Source organism: Epinephelus lanceolatus, chromosome 15 (genome assembly GCF_041903045.1).
Source record: "Epinephelus lanceolatus isolate andai-2023 chromosome 15, ASM4190304v1, whole genome shotgun sequence".
NCBI classification, from domain to species: domain Eukaryota; kingdom Metazoa; phylum Chordata; class Actinopteri; order Perciformes; family Serranidae; genus Epinephelus; species Epinephelus lanceolatus.
This window is the reverse complement of record NC_135748.1, coordinates 19,191,218-19,210,133: the sequence shown is the minus strand read 5'-3', so window position 1 is coordinate 19,210,133 and position 18,916 is coordinate 19,191,218. Positions and strand designations below refer to the sequence as shown.

Below are 18,916 nucleotides of genomic sequence, written 5' to 3'. Positions count from 1 at the left end.
AGTTTGTGTCACACAGTTGTTACGGTTACAGCCTATTTAACAGGCCAGGTGTGCTCTGAGGAGAGGGAGACCTCCGTGTTTGAGACGGGAGCGGGAGGCGGGAGGTCCGACACTTCCAGCGAGAGGAGAGGGAGAAATATAACAAAATACGATAAAATAGGAAAAACCTGTCTCCCTCTTTTATTTTATTTTCAGCGTTTAATCAAGGCGGAGGCGGGCGGCTGGAGGTCCGAGACTTCCAGGGAGGAGAGAGGTAGAAACAAACCAATGTGTGTCTGTGTGTATGTTCAGGTGTTGTCACGTAAATAACAGTGTCCAAGCAATAAACAGGACAGACAATAGGATTTTATTTATTTTTACACTACATTTTCACTGAAAGCTGACCGAATCCGACCCGAGCCCGAATACAATTTATAGCTACATTTTTGAAAAAACCTGGCCCGACCTGTCGGGACCCATCAGGCTCGGATCGCCACACTCTAGTGTGTGTATGTGTCTCCTATTGGGGCCTATCTGAATTTCTGTCTTTGAGAGATATTATTTTGTAATATAACTGAATTTTCTATCCATACATATAAATTTTAAATATATTAAAATGATAAGGCATCTTTGAGTAAACTGCGAGTATCATTTAAGTAGGCTATGTCGTGGCCGGCCGAGTGTCCTCTTTTTTGGAAATCAAAATATGGTCACCCTAAAAGAGACAAATGATAACTACAAACAGACACAAAACAAGGAGGAAATACAAAATGATCACACAAACTTACGATAAGAGACACAAAACCACAAATAGATCCTAAGATATCCAAAACAACAGAAATAATGAGTTCAACAAAACCTCACCAGAAATCTCTCCATAGTTTGCCAGCACAAGATACATTACACAAAAACAGATCATGTGTTTGCTGTATTTCAGAGCTGTTTGGTTAATTAGAAACAGAATTATATGCTGACATGATACATATTTCTTCCTCAAACACGACTAAGCATGTGCCTAAATTCTCTCAACAAGCCACTTGGGAGCAAAATTACAGGCCTAACTTCAATTTGCTGCCAACAAGTTTAACAGACTAGAATTTAATAGGTGTAATATGTCTCCAGTTATTTGATGGCTTAACTGTTGCTATTTCATGTTGAGAATATCTTCCCACAGCTATCACTGTGTCACATTATTGAGAATGATCATATCAGTGACTTCACACATTATTGTTTTCTCCCGTTGCCATAATGGCCACATAATATGCTAAATAATGCAGCAGCCCATGTGCTTATTAGAGCGTAGAATATAATATCTGAAACTTTAAATTGAGTTTCCCCTGATATTACTTCAGCTTTACGCAGTGCACTCAAAACCGTATTAACTATTTACTATTACAGTCACATCTTTTTTAACACAATTAGTGATAACTGTGGCTTTTTAGCAGTTAATATTCATTTTTGGAAGAACGATGCCAGTAAGTCATTTCTTAATTTTGAAAAATATAATTTCCTCTCAGTGTGCTGGAACCATAAAAGCCAGCGTACTAGAGCTGTTGCAGGCGTAAGTTGAGGAGGTGAAGAGGCAGAGCTGCTCTCAGCAGCAGGCTGCAGCACTGTGTGGTGCCTGAGGTGTGGTGACATGATGTGAGCTGACAGGTGGCACCATGGGTAATAGGGCTAAAACTCCCATCATGCAGCCTGCTGAGGCCCCGTCCTACCTCTCTGACCAAACCAGAAGTGCACATCTACTTTACACTACTTAGCACACTGTAATTAAAAAGCTGCAGAATGGTCATGGCTGTGATGAAGCTCTGAGGTTTGGGGGGAGTCAGATTAACTCAGAACTAAAGCCAAGGGCTGTTGCACACAGTAGGTATCTTATTTTGAAAAGATCTGGATTAGCTGCAGAGCAGATGTTGCATCTTGCTGATTTTTGGACTGAAGTGACTCAGTGTCTCAGCTACAAGCCTTAAAATAACTTATGATGCTGATGTGAACAGGTGGAGGAACAGTTTTAAAAGTTGCAATTTACTTGTATTAGGTGTTTTAGAACATGGGGTGTGGACTTGAGTCACATATTTAATGACTTCAGACTCGTCTTGACGAAATGACTGGTGACTTCACTTGGACTTGAGTCTTTTGACTTAAAATACCTCCCCCCAGGTCCAACAATTAAAAGTATGTTATGTAAAAAGTGTGCCACAGATCAATTTATTTATTGTCACTTCCTCAATCAACTAAAACTGGCGCTATTCATTCCTAGCAAGTCAATACTCGCCCTTACCCAGATCCACTTTGTTTGAACCAATCCGACAGCATCCAGAACCATGAAGAACTAAATGTTAGTTACTGAGCGCCAGTTTGAAGAAATGATAAGAAACATAATTTTGCTACGAACTAAAATTATGCGATGGTCAACAAAAAAGGAACTGCAGTATGCAAAACATGTGGGTCAAAAATTACACACGGAGATGTAACAACTTCCAGCTAAGTTAGACAATTTAAGTGGGACACAGAATGGTAAGTCGAGGCTAATACTAACATAGTTAGCGAGCTAATTCTTAGCTAACGTTAACAGCTAAGTCACTTTTTTCACTCTGTTCTAACAAATAAATACAACTTTTAAAAAACATTGATTTTTGCAATTTAATGAAGCTTTGCGTTAGTTCATGCAGGACAGGAAGTCATACACTCCAACTGTGATCAGGTGACAGCCAGCTGATTGGATCATTGTTTCTTATCAGTCACAAATCACAGCCCATTCCTGCACAAGGCGGTCCATTTAAATAAGGCACCGCGCTGCCGCTACTAAAAAAAAACCCAACTACCTCCACCACCCCAGCCTCCATCTCTCTAATTCAGAGCCCTAACATGGCTCTAAGTTCAGAAATTGAGCATAGCGTTCAGGCAGGACATGATATCAAGCTCAGCTCACATCCCAGCTACATCAGCTGATCTCAAACAACCCAATCAACTGATGGAGCAGCTGATTGATGGAAGGGAGTCAGCTGATAGATCACATGATTCCTTTCTATGCAACCACTTGGCGAATCTTATTCAGGGCGCTCTATTTAAACTGCTCTGACCTGCTGTAGGCTTTCCATGTAGGCGCATGGAAGGGCAGGGAGGTTTACTCTCTCTCTGCCTTAAGGCTTTCCTTGCAGGTGCATGGAAGGGTGGTTAGGTTTGCTCTCTCCACCTTAGACTTATCACATAGGTACGCAGAGGGCAGAAGTGTGCTTTCTCTGCTGTATGCTTTCCATGTAGGCGTGTGGAAGGGCAGGGAGGTGTGCTCTTCCTGCCTTAGGCTTTCCATGTAGGCATGTGGAAGAGGCTTTCTGCGTCGGCCCGAGGTAAGGCAGAGAGGCCCCAGAACAGAGTCATACCGCCAAATATAATACTGCAAATGGAAATAAAGTTTTCTTTGACTAAAGTGCTCCTGACTGAATAATGTCCTGCTTAGGCCCACTCTTGTATACCCGGGGGGTTTACTGCATTGTGCTCCTTGTTTTGGCATAGCATGCTGCTTGTCTAAATCCAGGGAGCACCTCAAGAGCGGAGCCCTTACACCAAACGTAACTGTAATTCCAATTGTTGCAGTAACTGGTTAAATCTATGACGAGAGTGTTCCTGACTCAAATATATAATTACTCTAAAAAATGGCATTTGATTTGGTAGAGATGAAGTGCATTATGACTTCTTTAGGACTTGACTCGGAACTTGAGTGCCAAGACTTACAGTAAGACTTACTTGTGAACTGTAAAACACTGGCTTGGGTCTCATCTCTGGTTCCCAGTGAATGCCACAAATGTGAATATTTCTTGCATTGATTTCTTTATTTTTTCCCATCAAAAGAAATGCACAGATCAGCAAAGCTACTACATACAAATGGCCATACAATAGCAATTACATTTTTGTTCTTGTTTGAAGGTGTTCAGTAAATTCTGATGTCGTTTTTACACTTTGTACCTTGAACATTTGCAGTTATGCTGCATTCAGCAAAAAAGTCGGTCAGCTCAAACCAATGCTGTTCTTCCATGTTCAAATGAAAAAGTTCAGCCACAAACTACATATCTGAACAGCTACTTGTTACTGCTCCAGGAGAATTACTGTACTTACATACAATAAAGAAGAAACAAAAGTTTTGCATAGCTTCATTGTAATGTAGATACAGTACTGTAAGGCACTTCATGAAAAAATTAGGCATTTTTTTTTATCCTACATAATAAATCCTTTTGCCACTTCATTCTAAAACGTCATCTCAATATGCAAGGTTACATCTGGAAACAAAATTTTTTTTCTCATATCACATTTTTGCGCACTATGTAAATCTACCGAACTCCTCCTCTTTTTCTTTTGGCATTAAGTCTCAAGTTCAACATTCTCAAAATATTGAAGTTGGGTTCTTGTGCATAACATGACTGACACATTGTCCCATAACCCCACACAACCCAGTGTTTCTCAAAAAGACAAAAAAAATTGTGCAATGACTTGGGGTTATGTGGAGTAAAAGGCAACACGCTGTCAAAGACGAGTCCCGAAACAAACTAAACAAAAAAAAAAAAAAGAAAGAAAATGTCTGGGCAAGTAACAGGTCGTATCCTCGTAGACTGGCTCTGTACCGACGGTGACGGGGTACATCTGACACAGGTGGGAGACGGTTCTCTTTTCTTCAGATAAAAAAGTAGTTTTGTCTCATCCCTCCTCGGGCCAGTCTGAAGCATTGGTGGGATGGCTGCGTCGTGTTGAAGTCCAGCAGCTGCATGTAGGACTACATGTCCCAGCAGCCCACTTGATATGGACAGAGGTAAAGAAGATGCATCAGATCTATCCAAGCTGATCTTCGTACTGTTTGCGGAAGCAGTCTCCAGCTGGGAAGAAATCCCAGCAGCGCTCCTGGTACATCTTCCACACATATGACTCCTAGAGTCAAACACACACATATACACATAAAAGTGTTACTCTTAGTTATTAGTAATTAACCTTTTGGATATGAAGCAACATATACATACAGTACAGGCCAAAAGTTTGGACACACCTTCTCATTCAATGCGTTTTCTTTATTTTCATGACTATTTACATTGTAGATTCTCACTGAAGGCATCAAAACTATGATGAACACATGCGGAGTTATGTACTTAACAAAAAAAGGTGAAATAACTGAAAACATGTTTTATATTCTAGTTTCTTCAAAATAGCCACCCTTTGCTCTGATTACTGCTTTGCACACTCTTGGCATTCTCTCCATGAGCTTCAAGAGGTAGTCACCTGAAATGGTTTTCCAACAGTCTTGAAGGAGTTCCCAGAGGTGTTTAGCACTTGTTGGCCCCTTTGCCTTCACTCTGCGGTCCAGCTCACCCCAAACCATCTCGATTGGGTTCAGGTCCGGTGACTGTGGAGGCCAGGTCATCTGCTGCAGCACTCCATCACTCTCCTTCTTGGTCAAATAGCCCTTACACAGCCTGGAGGTGTGTTTGGGGTCATTGTCCTGTTGAAAAATAAATGATCGTCCAACTAAACGCAAACCGGATGGGATGGCATGTCGCTGCAGGATGCTGTGGTAGCCATGCTGGTTCAGTGTGCCTTCAGTTTTGAATAAATCCCCAACAGTGTCACCAGCAAAACACCCCCACACCATCACACCTCCTCCTCCATGCTTCACAGTGGGAACCAGGCATGTGGAATCCATCCGTTCACCTTTTCTGCATCTCACAAAGACACGGCAGTTGGAACCAAAGATCTCAAATTTGGACTCATCAGACCAAAGCACAGATTTCCACTGGTCTAATGTCCATTCCTTGTGTTTCTTGGCCCAAACAAATCTCTTCTGCTTGTTGCCTCTCCTTAGCAGTGGTTTCCTAGCAGCTATTTGACCATGAAGGCCTGATTGGCGCAGTCTCCTCTTAACAGTTGTTCTAGAGATGGGTCTGCTGCTAGAACTCTGTGTGGCATTCATCTGGTCTCTGATCTGAGCTGCTGTTAACTTGCGATTTCTGAGGCTGGTGACTCGGATGAACTTATCCTCAGAAGCAGAGGTGACTCTTGGTCTTCCTTTCCTGGGTCGGTCCTCATGTGTGCCAGTTTCCTTGTAGCGCTTGATGGTTTTTGCGACTCCACTTAGGGACACATTTAAAGTTTTTGCAATTTTCCAGACTGACTGACCTTCATTTCTTAAAGTAATGATGGCCACTCGTTTTTCTTTAGTTAGCTGATTGGTTCTTGCCATAATATGAATTTTAACAGTTGTCCAATAGGGCTGTCGGCTGTGTATTAACCTGACTTCTGCACAACACAACTGATGGTCCCAACCCCATTGATAAAGCAAGAAATTCCACTAATTAACCCTGATAAGGCACACCTGTGAAGTGGAAACCATTTCAGGTGACTACCTCTTGAAGCTCATGGAGAGAATGCCAAGAGTGTGCAAAGCAGTAATCAGAGCAAAGGGTGGCTATTTTGAAGAAACTAGAATATAAAACATGTTTTCAGTTATTTCACCTTTTTTTGTTAAGTACATAACTCCACATGTGTTCATTCATAGTTTTGATGCCTTCAGTGAGAATCTACAATGTAAATAGTCATGAAAATAAAGAAAACGCATTGAATGAGAAGGTGTGTCCAAACTTTTGGCCTGTACTGTACATATACAAAAATATTGTGAGACTGGGGCTGAACATTTAAAGCTGGAGTGCTGAACATTTGTGTCCCCCCTCTGGCAATGAGTCATGTGCTTATAACATGTATGCCTGCAGGTGAGCTCGCCGGATCTCAACTGCCCTGAGGAGTCCTCTTTTTAAGTCTTTTTTTAGAATTGAATCCTTCCTCTGAACACAGAGTTTCTTTTTTTTATCTGAAGCATCCACTTCAGAAACTTTTCCTGGACACTCGCTGCCATTGCTTCCGTCTACCCCTTGCTGCCTCTCCATTGCTATGGTCTCTCCCCCCTTCCTTTTTTCTCCCCAATCTTTATTTCAGACGTTAACATACCATATCAGAGGAAAACATCAGAATAATTAAGCATTCAAAGGGGCTCTATTTCTAGGATCTATGGTGCCCTCATGTCATTCAATGACAGTGGTCCTACTAAAGTTAGGTCGAAATGGGAACGGGAGTTGGGAATGGAATTCAGTGATGTGAGGTGGGACAAGGCTATGGACAGAATACACTCTACTACGTCCTGTGCTCGCTTTAGCCTCATACAACTTAGAGTACTGCACAGAGCCCATCTCTCCAAATCCAGGCTTTCCGAACTCTATCCGGAGGTGGAGGATAAATGCAGCAGATGCCGGCAAACTCCTTGCGACTTGAGCCATATGTTTTATATGTGTCCGGCACTCCAAGCTTACTGGGGCAGTTTTTTTACCACTTTGTCTTCAGTCCTTGACTTTGTTTTGCAACCATGTCTACTTATAGCAATTTTTGGAACCCCCTCTGTTGAGGTTGCTTTTAACCCTAAACAAAAACAAATCATTGCATTCACTTCCCTATTAGCTAGATGAGTAATGCTACACTGGAAGTCTGCCAAGTGCCCTCCCACAGCCCAATGGCTTAATGATGTCATGTTCTTTTTGAAACTTGAGAAAATAAAATACACACTGAGAGTACACACTGAGAGGCTCAAGTAAGAAATTCTATGACATATGGCAGCCCTTCATAGATCATTTCAACGAGCTAGTTCAGCTTCCTACCAGTTGAACCCATCAAGCATTTGTTTTCCACTATGTACCCATTTTTTTTTAGCTGACTTGTTTTCTTGATCCTGCATTTTGCCTTCCGGTTGAGCATTACCACTGTAGCCGCGAGGTCCATCCCCGTGTGTGTGTGTGTGTGTGTGTGGGAGGGGCGGGGGGGATTTGGGGTGGTCAGTTGGATCCTAAGTGGGTATTTCTTTTTTTTTTGGGGGGGGGGGGTTGTGTTTTGTGTATGTGAATGTTCGTTTTCTTATGTACAATACTGTTTATTACTGTTTTTTTTATTTGCTCTATAATATGTTAGTATATATATTTTGGTTGGGTTATAAAAAAGAAAAAAGATATTTGTATTGTACTCTACTATTAGCAATGCTGTACAGGATATTTTTTGAATAAACAAATGGAAAGCAGTATCCAACAAAAAAACACACACAAAAAAAGGAACAAATCTAACGTTAAATAAATAAATTAAACCCCTCCCCTCTATTGCTCTGGCTGGTTGACATGAAACGCATCTCTTCCAGTGTGCCCACACCTATAAGAAAGTTGCAACAGATACTGCAGCTGAAACCAAACTCAAACCTCGTCACATATTGACGTTTAGTCATGGCCTTGCCACGTCCACATACAACGTGCAAGGTACCCTGGGTGCGACGGTTGTTGACGCTCTGGGACACTGTGTCAAGTTCTGCCTGTTACATGCATTGTCTTCTTTCGAAAATTCTTCTGTTTCCACAGTAAATTTACCGTTTACATACAGTCTCTTTAAAATAAACGCACTATGTCGGTACAACACTGCAAATTGACGTTTTTTACCTCAACAACTGACACACATGGTTGGGTTTAGGCAACAAAAGCATGTGGTTAGATTTTGGGAAAAAAGAACAGGGTTTGGCTTTATAATAGGGGACGCGAACACCGCTCTCGTGGATGAAGGTTGCTGTTTGTTGGACCCATCCAACACCCCTCCCGGTTGGACTTTCGCCACCCTAACTTTGGTCCTTGGCCCATCAGGTTAACCCCTGACACCACTAGGCACCATTAAAACTACAACGGCAAACGGTTGCGTATCATGCTGACGTTAAAGGACGCCGCAAGTCACTGCCCAAGTGCTGGCCTCAACTTCGATATACTAAGAAAGAGAGCTTTCCGTACACAGCTATCTCTGGTGATAGGCTAAATTAGCATTGTAGCATGGGCTTGAATGTGACTGACATTCATTTATAGGTAAAGTCCCACACTTCAGCTTTAAATGATTTTATATCAAAACTGCAATTTGAAAAAAAAGTGCAATTTTGGTATTGAAAGAGCTGCAATTCTAATTATGATTTAAATAATCAAGACTGTCTTAACAAGCTGTCTTGATTGAGGCAGCAGTAGCTCAGTCCATAGGGACTTGGATTGGGAACTGGAGGGTTGCCGGCTCAAGTCCTTGTCCAGACCAAATATGGAGCGTGGACTGGAGCTGGAGAGGCGCCAATACAAGTCCTAAGCACTGCCAAGGTGCCCCTGAGCACCCTGAATCACCAACTGCTCAGGGTGCCTGTCCAAGGCAGCCCCCTCACTCTGACTTCTCTCCATGTAATGCAAGTATAATGCCTGTTTGTGCATGTGTGTGTATTTCGGGCGTGTGTCTATATGACAGCAGAGAGAAAAAATTGACTTTGCCCTTGCGGATTAATAAAGTTTATCTTCTTCTGGGAAATGAAAGTTTAATTTGATGACCATTGATTTGGTGGCAATTATGCCAGCTGCCATTACAGTGTCACTGACATTTATGTCGGGGTTTACTCAGCTGTAGTCAAATAACGTTAATTCTGTGAGTTAACGAAACAAAAATTAATTGTTGCTATACGTTGGTCATAGAGTCACTCTTTCAGTGCCTTTGTCTTTTTGAACATCAATTCAGAACCTCACTTTTCAACTTTAACGCACATCATATCATTGTTTTACTTCCAGGATTCAGCCCTCTGAAGCTGTTAAACGTGACTTACGGGCAGCCCCTCTTATCAGAAATGACAAAATATGCAGTTGGCACTTTCATGAATATATTTGAATATCAATATCATGTCAAGTTTTACCACAAATGTAATATCCTAATAAATGTGAGCTAAATTGGTTAATTTTTCTATTGAACGCTGGACTGAAACAATAAGCTACTAATTTTGATCTGATTCTATTAATGTAGAAACAAGATATGTTCGTGATAATGCTTGATACAATCATATCTTATTTGATACCAGGGGGACCACAAATTCAGGTTTTTAATTGAGTTGAAGGAAAAAAATAACCGCAATTTAAATTCAACAGTGTTATTGCTCTGAAAAATTGCAAATCATTCAGCCCCAGCGGAGACAGACAGACAGACAGCACATTATCTCTGACAGTGACAGGATAATAACTTTCGGTTGCTTGAAGATTCCTCAGAGAAAGGTCAGTGGTGGGAGTCATACTGTACCTGGCCAGTGTGCTCTGTCTCGTCCTTGTTGATAAGGTACATCAGGAAAAACCTTTAGAGAGAGCCAGGCCATTGAGACAAAACAAAAATGTCAGACCCAAAAAGAAAACACAAGACAAGCTTTCACACTCTCCTACATAAATATTTGAGAGTACATTTGATTTCCCCAACACCATGTTAACAGGAAATGTCACACACTGTGTTACTAGGAGACAATTTCTGACGCAAGTGTCAAACAAAGTAACACCATCTCGTCTCAACACCGAATCACCTGTTGTTTCCCAAATCCAGTGTAAATGACAACGGGCCGCTGTATCTCTGCGGGCATCGCAGCCTGCCAAATCCTGATGAATACTGTATGAGAGCACGCTATCACAAACCTATTTTCCAATAAAGTTCATGGCATTAAATAGTAATGAAGCATATAATGAGGTCACTCTCATATCCTCCGGCCAGCTGACTGTGAGCGCAAATGGACTGAGACTCTCTATTGTCACGGGCATTACACAGAAACACTGGATAAGCAGGGAGTGCAGGGGAAACACGGAGACAGATGGAAAAGAATACCTGAAGGGATCTAGTGTTCTGGATCACTGGGGCTATTAGTGACTGTGGCCCTGGTGCTGTGGTGATGTGCTAAAGCCATCAATCATGTGGTTAAATTACAGAAACGAGGCAACACTTTGGTGTGAGACAGTAATGATTATTACATTTGCAGCGAAAACTAAAAAGGTTACGTAAAATACTCCGAAGTAGGATACTCACAGGTAGTTGGCCAAATTGTGCTCTTGTAAGGTGTGAGTCTCAAAGCCGTGAGGTGTGGTGTCAAAGTAGTCGTTACCGATCCCACAAATGAAACACTTTGTCTGGGGACAGAAAATGAAAAGATAATGAGAGCACCTGCACTCTGTTGGATATTTGGCGCTTTCTTTAAAGGGGCGCTCCACTCATTTTACCCATTAAGATCAGCTTACTCATCATGGTTAGCACTACTCAGCCTGTGAACAGTTCTGTAGTGTAATCTGAGCTTTTTTCAAGTCTGAGAAAATAACGATGATGATGTAATCAGGGCAGAGATGGGTAGAAATACATCAGGAAATATCTTGCTACAAATTACAAACACTTGCTCATCAAATGTATGAAAATAAACAACAAAATATTGGAATTTGAATTTGGATATGACATTCAAAAATACAAAAAAAAAACACTACACAAACTGCTATTATCACATTTTAGGCATGTAGTAGCTTAAATATGGGTCTGACCTTAACCACCTTACTGTACATAAAAAACATGACCTCTGCCAACTGACCACATCATAGGATGTCTTATAGGTGTGAGGCATCAAATTTAGGGGTATATGCTTGGTGGTTTCTGTCGGTCAAATGCCTCATTTCAACTGCATGTCACAGCTCGACTCCACTTGATTCACTTTTGGTACCAGTGGTCTCATTTATAAACAGTGTGTCCGCACAAAACAAGGCCTGAAAGAGGGGTACGCCACTTCCCACTCAAGGGCTGTGAAACTTTGACCCATGCTTACGAACATTTTGAAGACGGGAGATTGTCGACGCAGACGGTGAGGTGGAAGCCTGATTGCCGAATTTGTTGAATATTTTTTGCCATTGTTGGCTTTTGTTCCTACGTACATTTTTATTATGGAAACTGTGCATTGTTTTATAAATGAGACCCCAGGTCATTTTCTGTATTTCATTTTTCAATTTGATTCTCAGCAGATCGCCGTAGCACCGCCACATGAAATCGCAGTAAAATGCCTGCACTTTGCCAACTGTACGACATAGTCTTACAAGCTTCCTTTTTTTAAAATCCGGGATGAGTAAATAAGGAAAGTGCAGTTGCTATTAATGGAAGCTTGGCTATTTAATACTGGCAGGTTTGTCCAGGATCTCTCTGACCACCCTCTAGTGTTAGCTCAGCTCACTTGAAACTGCGACCAAGTTGGTACCAACAAAAGTATCCAGTGCTGTGGACAACTTTTGTTGATGGAAAACCAAAAAAGAGTGAGTCAAGTTGAGTAGACCCGTGCGGTATCATGCAGTGAAAATGTGGCAAAAGCGACTACTGACTGACAAACAGCCAAATGCAACCTGGGGAACTGAACAGTTTGGCTACTTCTTTCAGGTGACAGTAAGACCGGGCATTTAGCAGGTCCTTTTTTCAAGTGCAGTAAATATAAGAGCAGTGAAGTAAGTAAAACTCTAAGATCTCCAACTTTACGAGCAACCAATTCAACAAGTGCAAAACTCACAAAACCATTACAGCAGTGTATGATACAGTACAGAATGGTAGGTGAGAAAGAGAAGCATCCCCCAATACAAACAACAACCTGAACAAAAGTATCCTTTCCTTGTGTGACCCCTAACACTGCAGTCCAGGGGAACATAGTACATACAGTAAATACAGTGTCTTCAGTTTAAACCTGGGGATAAAAAAAGTGTCTTTTCTGAGAATGAAATGAGATTAAATTATGTATTTTTAAGTATTTCAAATACACAAATACAAGCTATTAAATTTTTTGCCACAAATTACATCTTATTTTTTTCTGTTCAGCAAAATCCAAATTAAAAAACATTCAAAAGTCATTAAATACACATTTTAAAAGAAATTTACTAATATTGCCCATCTCTGCACCAGGGTTATCTGGGCTAGCTTCACTCGCTCATGTTTTAAACTTAATATTTATTTTCCCCCGTCACTGCAATCTCTTCAGGACCAAAAGTGTGCTCTGACCTTCATCTGACTGACTGTTGCTTAGAAGAGTGAAGAGAGATGGATGGCTCAAAAAACAAAAGTAGGCCACACGTCTAAACTCAAGATGTCCTGAGAGGAAAGGAATTTCCTTTTCTGACAGACAGTGTTAAAGTTAGGGGCTAACTTTCTGTAAAGTATAGCAGACGTAGTATGATGTCAGGACAATTTAGGAAGCCGGTATACATGCTGAAGATTAATTCCTTCCTTGCCTTTGTTATAGCACTATAGGTGGTTTTAGTCAGAACAAAAGCAAGTTGTGTATCCCTGCTGAGTATTAACCTCTCTCCTTCCCATCCTCAACCCACCCCTGCTTCCACTGAAACCTCTTCAGCGCTCCATAGGTCAGATGTATGGGTGAGAATTAAATCTCCTCTCACCTCCATATCCTCCTTGACTTGTTCCTGCTGGTCTCTCAGCTCTCCAAAGGCATCAATGATCAAACCTGAAACCACAAATAACCTGCTGTGAGCAAGTCATATACACTGTAACTGTGTAACTACAACCTCACACCATTCACTTCCTAAAGACACAGTATGGAGTGTAATGTTGATCTACTGCTGTGATGAGGCGTACTCTGGGAGGTATATCAGTCTTTGCATTTGTGGCTATAAAATCGTCATACAGTAGGTTTTGTTGAGGTAATCTCAGGATATTTTGTCTGGTGGAAAAATACACTACAACCACAGAGTAGAAGTAATGGACGTAGCCTCTGGGTCTGAAAAGGGAAGGCATTGTGGAAGCGCCTTAAACCTGCATTCTTTCTAAAGACCACTCCACTGGTTACAAAGAGAAAAGTCAATGAAAAATGACCCTACTTCTCACTTGATTTATTTCTAGGGATGCAAGATATTGGATTTTTTGCCGATATCCGATATGCCGATATTTAACAACTCATTTGACCTTAACGGATATCGATATATCCAGTTTTCTCCCTACCTAAATTTAGTGATAATCAAGTCTCTTCTGTAGTGCAATTAACATCATATTATGCATGCATACTCCTATCATGATGGCCGACAAGCAGATTGAGACATGAAATACAATACGTTTCCACGTATGTAATATTCATTCATTGTGCAAATTAAGAAAAAGCATGTTGGACGATTCTGTTTATTTTAAAGCCGATATTGGGCAGTACTGATGACATGCCAATTTCATCGTGCATCCCTATTTATTACCTCAGTAAACATTTTCCAAATGAGTTCATGGTCTCAATCGCTAGTTTAAAATCATTGCCAATACATGACAGCACGATGCTCATTTTGTAAATTGTGGTCCCATTTAGAGAAAATAGACAATAAAGCAGGATATACGTTAGGGTGTGGCTACCTTGTGATTGTCAAGTTGCTACTACAGCAACCTGTCAATCAGGATAAAGGCGTAGCTATGCGTATCCTCCCCACCCTCTCATCCAAATATGGTCACCTCTGGCTCCAAAAACCAAGATGGCAACGGACAAACTGCCAACTCAAAACGCCAGCTACTAACCAATGACTGACATCAAATTGGTTACATCCCTGTCTGTTATACAGTCTATGACTAACAATTACACTCAAAAACAAACACTACGCCTTCTCCCTCCACTTCCAAAAAAGATGTCTGAGCTTTTGTCACTATTGGCTAGAACACTAATATTAACCAATTGGAAATCAGTAGTATCTCCGTTTTACAGCGATTGGATAAGAGACATCCGTTATTCTCTTACATTGGAAAAAAATCAGATTTTCGTTATGTGGTTATGAAAAAATATGGCGTCCATTCTTCCAGTTAGTTAAGACCATTCATTTTCCACTCATTCTTGATTGATGCAAGTTTTGTGGTTTGGAGGGGTTCCATTACTGTGTTTGTCATGACATAGGTGATATGCTGCTGCACTGACCATTAGTGTCTACTGTGGACACGGTTTACTGTTAGCTGAATGATGTGGTGTTTTATTTCTTCTTCTTCTTATGTTCATTGTTGTGATGTTTCAGAGTGTGAGCACAACTCTGGCGCTCACCCTGGATGATGGCCAGGAGGATGACAATGACGAAGAAGAAGAAGGTGATGTCAAAAAGGATGCGGTAGAGCTCATAGGGGTCACCAGCCGGGTCCTCGATCTCGTCCCCAATGCCCCCTCCTGCTCTCACCCCAACGTACATGTGGAACAGGTAACACTGTGGAAACACAGAGGGAAGGTGAGTACTGACCTCTTTAAGTCAGTGTTGGTGTCTGGGTGTGTTTAAAATTAAATAACATGAGTGATGGATACTAACAGTCATCATGTCATCACACTTCATATCTGGCTCATCCTCATCCTCGCTCTTGTTGTAGAACTTCCTGAAGAAGTTGAAGGCCACCACAGTGTAGAGGTAGACCACAACTGCCAGCAGGCCCACTGTCAGCACCAGCTTGAGAGAAACACAGACAGCGGTCAGTAAAAGATAACCAGGTAACCAGTCACACATATCATTTTTATATTCATAGAAATAAATGTTTACAATTGATGTATAATTCCATGCACAAGCAGCTCCTCCACTGATGAATCTAAACAGCAACAACAGTGGCAGCAGCAATAAACCGCACTTGGATTGTCAGTGTGATTGATCTGCCCACAGGCAGCTGAGTGGGGGAGGTGTCGGCGATTCCTCGCGGCCTCGCCATTTGGGCGCATTTTTCACCCTTGGAGATTGAGGTGACATTACATTTTGATTTGTGCCTCTGGTCAGTTGACATGAGAACCCCCAACCCTGCAAAAACTGAAAGTCAGAATTGGGAGTGAAATGAAGGCAATTGAACCATTTGAACTGAAATGTCAAAGGACGCTGTGTGCATCGAAATTTACATTTTGTCACAATGACATTTATGCGACCTCGCTTCTTCCACTCTCTCTTTTGTCTCAGTTTTTCCAATGACGGGGAGAGATACAATTATCGGATGTAAAGTTACAAGAATTGACACGACACAAAATATTTACCCATTTCAACACCCTTTATCTATTACAACATGTTGCAGAGAAGGCAACACAAGTGCCGACCATGTATATAAAGTCCAGAGACACAGATATTTCCCCCAGGAGTTAGAAGACCAAATCAGACGTAAAAGGTAATAAGAATACTCAGATGACCAGACCCATGCTGCTCTGTGTCTGACAAATGTGTAAAGGGCTTGTAGTTTTCTCATATCTAAGCAAAAACCACTTGATAAGCAAACAGCATATCAAGCATGGAGGGATTATGAGACAATAGGCCCCTGGGCACAGATATGCATGAGGCCCCACCACCCCTCCTATTGTACATGGGAGCAGACTGGTTAATTTTGCTTTCAAAAAGCAGACACCCATTAACCAGTAACTAAGCAGTTCGTTTTTAAGAAGAAAAAAAAGACATAAAGTATCGAGGCTTTTCCTTTTGGTCCAGCGCTCCTTTGACTCTTAGCACTTTAGCACTGTATTTCAAAGTGCACTGTCAAATTAGAGGTGGTGAAATTTTAAATGTTTGTAATGTAAATGCCTCGCCTTTCATTTTCTGTTGTCTTTGCTGACAGACCACGGGCCAGCCACGTTAACATTTGGAAACAAGCCCACCGCCCACACTCCAGTATCCACTGGTTTCTCGGCTGCTCTGCACTGCACACTATCTGGGTCGTGAGGGAGCTAACATTAGCTAGCTAGCTAGCAACACCACTAACTCCGTGATTAAAGCTGGTAATGCCGTCACTGTGGCGAAACGCGTTCCTGCAGAAACATTGTGTCCACCCTCCGGTCTCCCCCCTGGTCACCCTAGTGAGTGAGCTGCCTCATTTTTGAACCACAAAACCCTTTAAACGTTGTTTACAATGTTAGCACCACTAAATGAACTGACACCGCTAACAGCAGTATTAAGGGTGTTCAAAGGCCCGAAAGTGAGCCTCTCACTCACTTTGGTTTCTGTTGTCTTTGCTGACAGACAGCTGGCCAGCCACGTTAACATGTGGAAACACGCCCATTGTCTAACCAGTCTCCCCTGGTTTCTTGGCCACTCTGGGCACCACCAGGGTTTCGGGGAGCTAACGTTAGCTAGCAGCGTTGCTCATTCCACAATTACAGCTGGTAATGGTGTCACTGTCGCGGATATTGTTTCTGTAGAAACATTGTGCCCACCTTCGGGTCTCCCCCAAGGTCACCCTGGTGAGTAAACAGCCTCATTTTGAACTGCAAAATCCTATTAGCATTGTTTGCTATGTTAGCACCACTAGCTGTGCTGACACCGCTAACGGTGGTAACATAGTTGACACTGCTTAAGGGGGTTTTACAGCCCAAAACTGAGCCTCTACCTAATTGGGGTGAGCTGAGGGGAGACCAGGGGGTGGGCACAATGTCTCTACAGCAAAACTCCTGGGTTAGGATGGCGTTACTAGCCAAAATGGTAGAATGAGTGCTGCTAACACTAGCTAGGTTCTACCGGACCTAGGTGGTGCGCAGTGCAGTAAACTTAAGAGTAGCAAATTAACCTATTAACCAATTAATTTAAGTGTTGACGAACAGACTTTGTGGTGGATTTGCCTATTTATTTCTGTTGTTTTGGATATCTTAGGATCTGTTTGTGGTTTTGTGTCTCTTATCGTAAGTTTGTGTGTTCATTTTGTGTTTCCTCCTTGCTTTGTGTCTGTTTGTAGTTATTTTATGTCTTTTCAGACATTTTGTGTCTTTTTGTTGTCATTTTGTGTCTGTTTGTAGTTATCATTTGTCTCTTTAAGGTCATTGTGTGTAATTTGTGGTAGTTTTTGTCTCTTTAAATTTATTTTGTGCCTCTTTGCAGTACCTTTGCATCACTTTGTGGTCTTTTTGTGTCTCTTTGTAGTCACTGCGAGTCTCTTCCTGGTCAGTGCATGTTAATTTGAGTGGCATTTTGCAGGTGAAGGCCAGGGGGACCCCCTGACACTTTGGGCCCCTGGGCCTGTGCCCGGTAGGCCGATTCAGTAATCTATCCATAATATCAAGGCTTGACTGCCCAATTTTGCCTCAGTCTTTCTGTACTCTGGTGTCAAAAAATGCTTCAAGCTGCTTTAAGTTTGACGAACAAAATACACAAAATCCTGCATCTTATACAGTTCTGTTTTGTTCCTTTGTTCTTTTTAAATAATCTGTCAGAAAAATCAAGCAATAGATAATAGATAATAATAGACTGTTTGTGTTGCCATCTAAAGCAAACTGAAACATCATACATTCATTCTGCCTTAACTGACAGAGCTGACAACAGACTTGACACCAGTATTATCCAAAATGCCATCAGTGGGACAGGAATACAGAATCTGTGGTAAGAGTGGCTTGTGGTTTCACATCAGGGAATAACCAGGCGGTGGTTACAGCCCAACCCTGACTACTAACTCTGCAGTGACCCCTGCTGCTTGAAAGAAGACCTGCATCCTCCTCATCCTCACCTGTTTGCCGTTATGTGTGACAGAGGAGAGGATGGTGCGGAGGGTCTTGAACCCCATAGCGATGTCCAGCAGATGAGCAGCAAAGAAGAAGTTGTTGTAGTGGCCCAGGATGGACATGGTGGTGTACCACACTAGATACAGGAAGGACTGGTGAAGAAACAAAATGAGACAATGATCAGGATCCATCTGTCCTGTCATAATATCATCAATCAACCCATCCATCCAGCCATCCATCATATCATTGACTCTGCCATGCATTAAAACCACAAAACACAGCCATTAATCATCCCAAACTGTACTCAGACTCACATTGTCTGTAAACACCACTCCCATTTTCCAAATGTGGTACTTTGTGTCGATTGAGCTTAACCTGGCAAAAAAAGAAAGGTTGATATGAGCGCCCCATATTTTCTATTTGACCTCTGTTTTTGCTCAAAGCTGTTTTAGCCTGACTTCTCTTTATCTGTCTGATCTCTCACCATGACACCAGAGAAGCCTCCTTGGCAACAGTTTCCTCTGTAGGGTTGAAATCCAGGGCACTCTTGTCCAACCCCAACAGCTCTGCTATCCTCTCAGCTCCATACAGATCTCCATACTTTTTGATCACCTACAAACA

At 41.8% G+C, this 18,916-nt stretch overlaps 1 protein-coding gene across 8 annotated transcripts in view; it reads right to left on the bottom strand.

Annotated features, from left to right (window-relative positions):
• Positions 1-3,801: 3,801 nt before the first annotated feature.
• Positions 3,802-18,916, bottom strand: part of LOC117267239 (ryanodine receptor 3) — a 168,041-nt gene continuing 152,926 nt past the window's right edge. For all 8 annotated transcript variants that reach the window (XM_078175018.1, XM_078175022.1, XM_078175019.1 and 5 more), the window contains 9 exons: positions 18,780-18,907; positions 18,610-18,670; positions 18,301-18,447; positions 15,156-15,290; positions 14,900-15,056; positions 13,278-13,342; positions 10,894-10,994; positions 10,129-10,180; positions 3,802-4,902 (listed from right to left, as the gene is read on the bottom strand). In XM_078175018.1, coding sequence (XP_078031144.1) covers positions 4,807-4,902; positions 10,129-10,180; positions 10,894-10,994; positions 13,278-13,342; positions 14,900-15,056; positions 15,156-15,290; positions 18,301-18,447; positions 18,610-18,670; positions 18,780-18,907 — 942 coding nt within the window. In that variant the 3' untranslated portion in view covers positions 3,802-4,806. The remainder of the gene's footprint in view (positions 4,903-10,128; positions 10,181-10,893; positions 10,995-13,277; positions 13,343-14,899; positions 15,057-15,155; positions 15,291-18,300; positions 18,448-18,609; positions 18,671-18,779; positions 18,908-18,916) is intronic.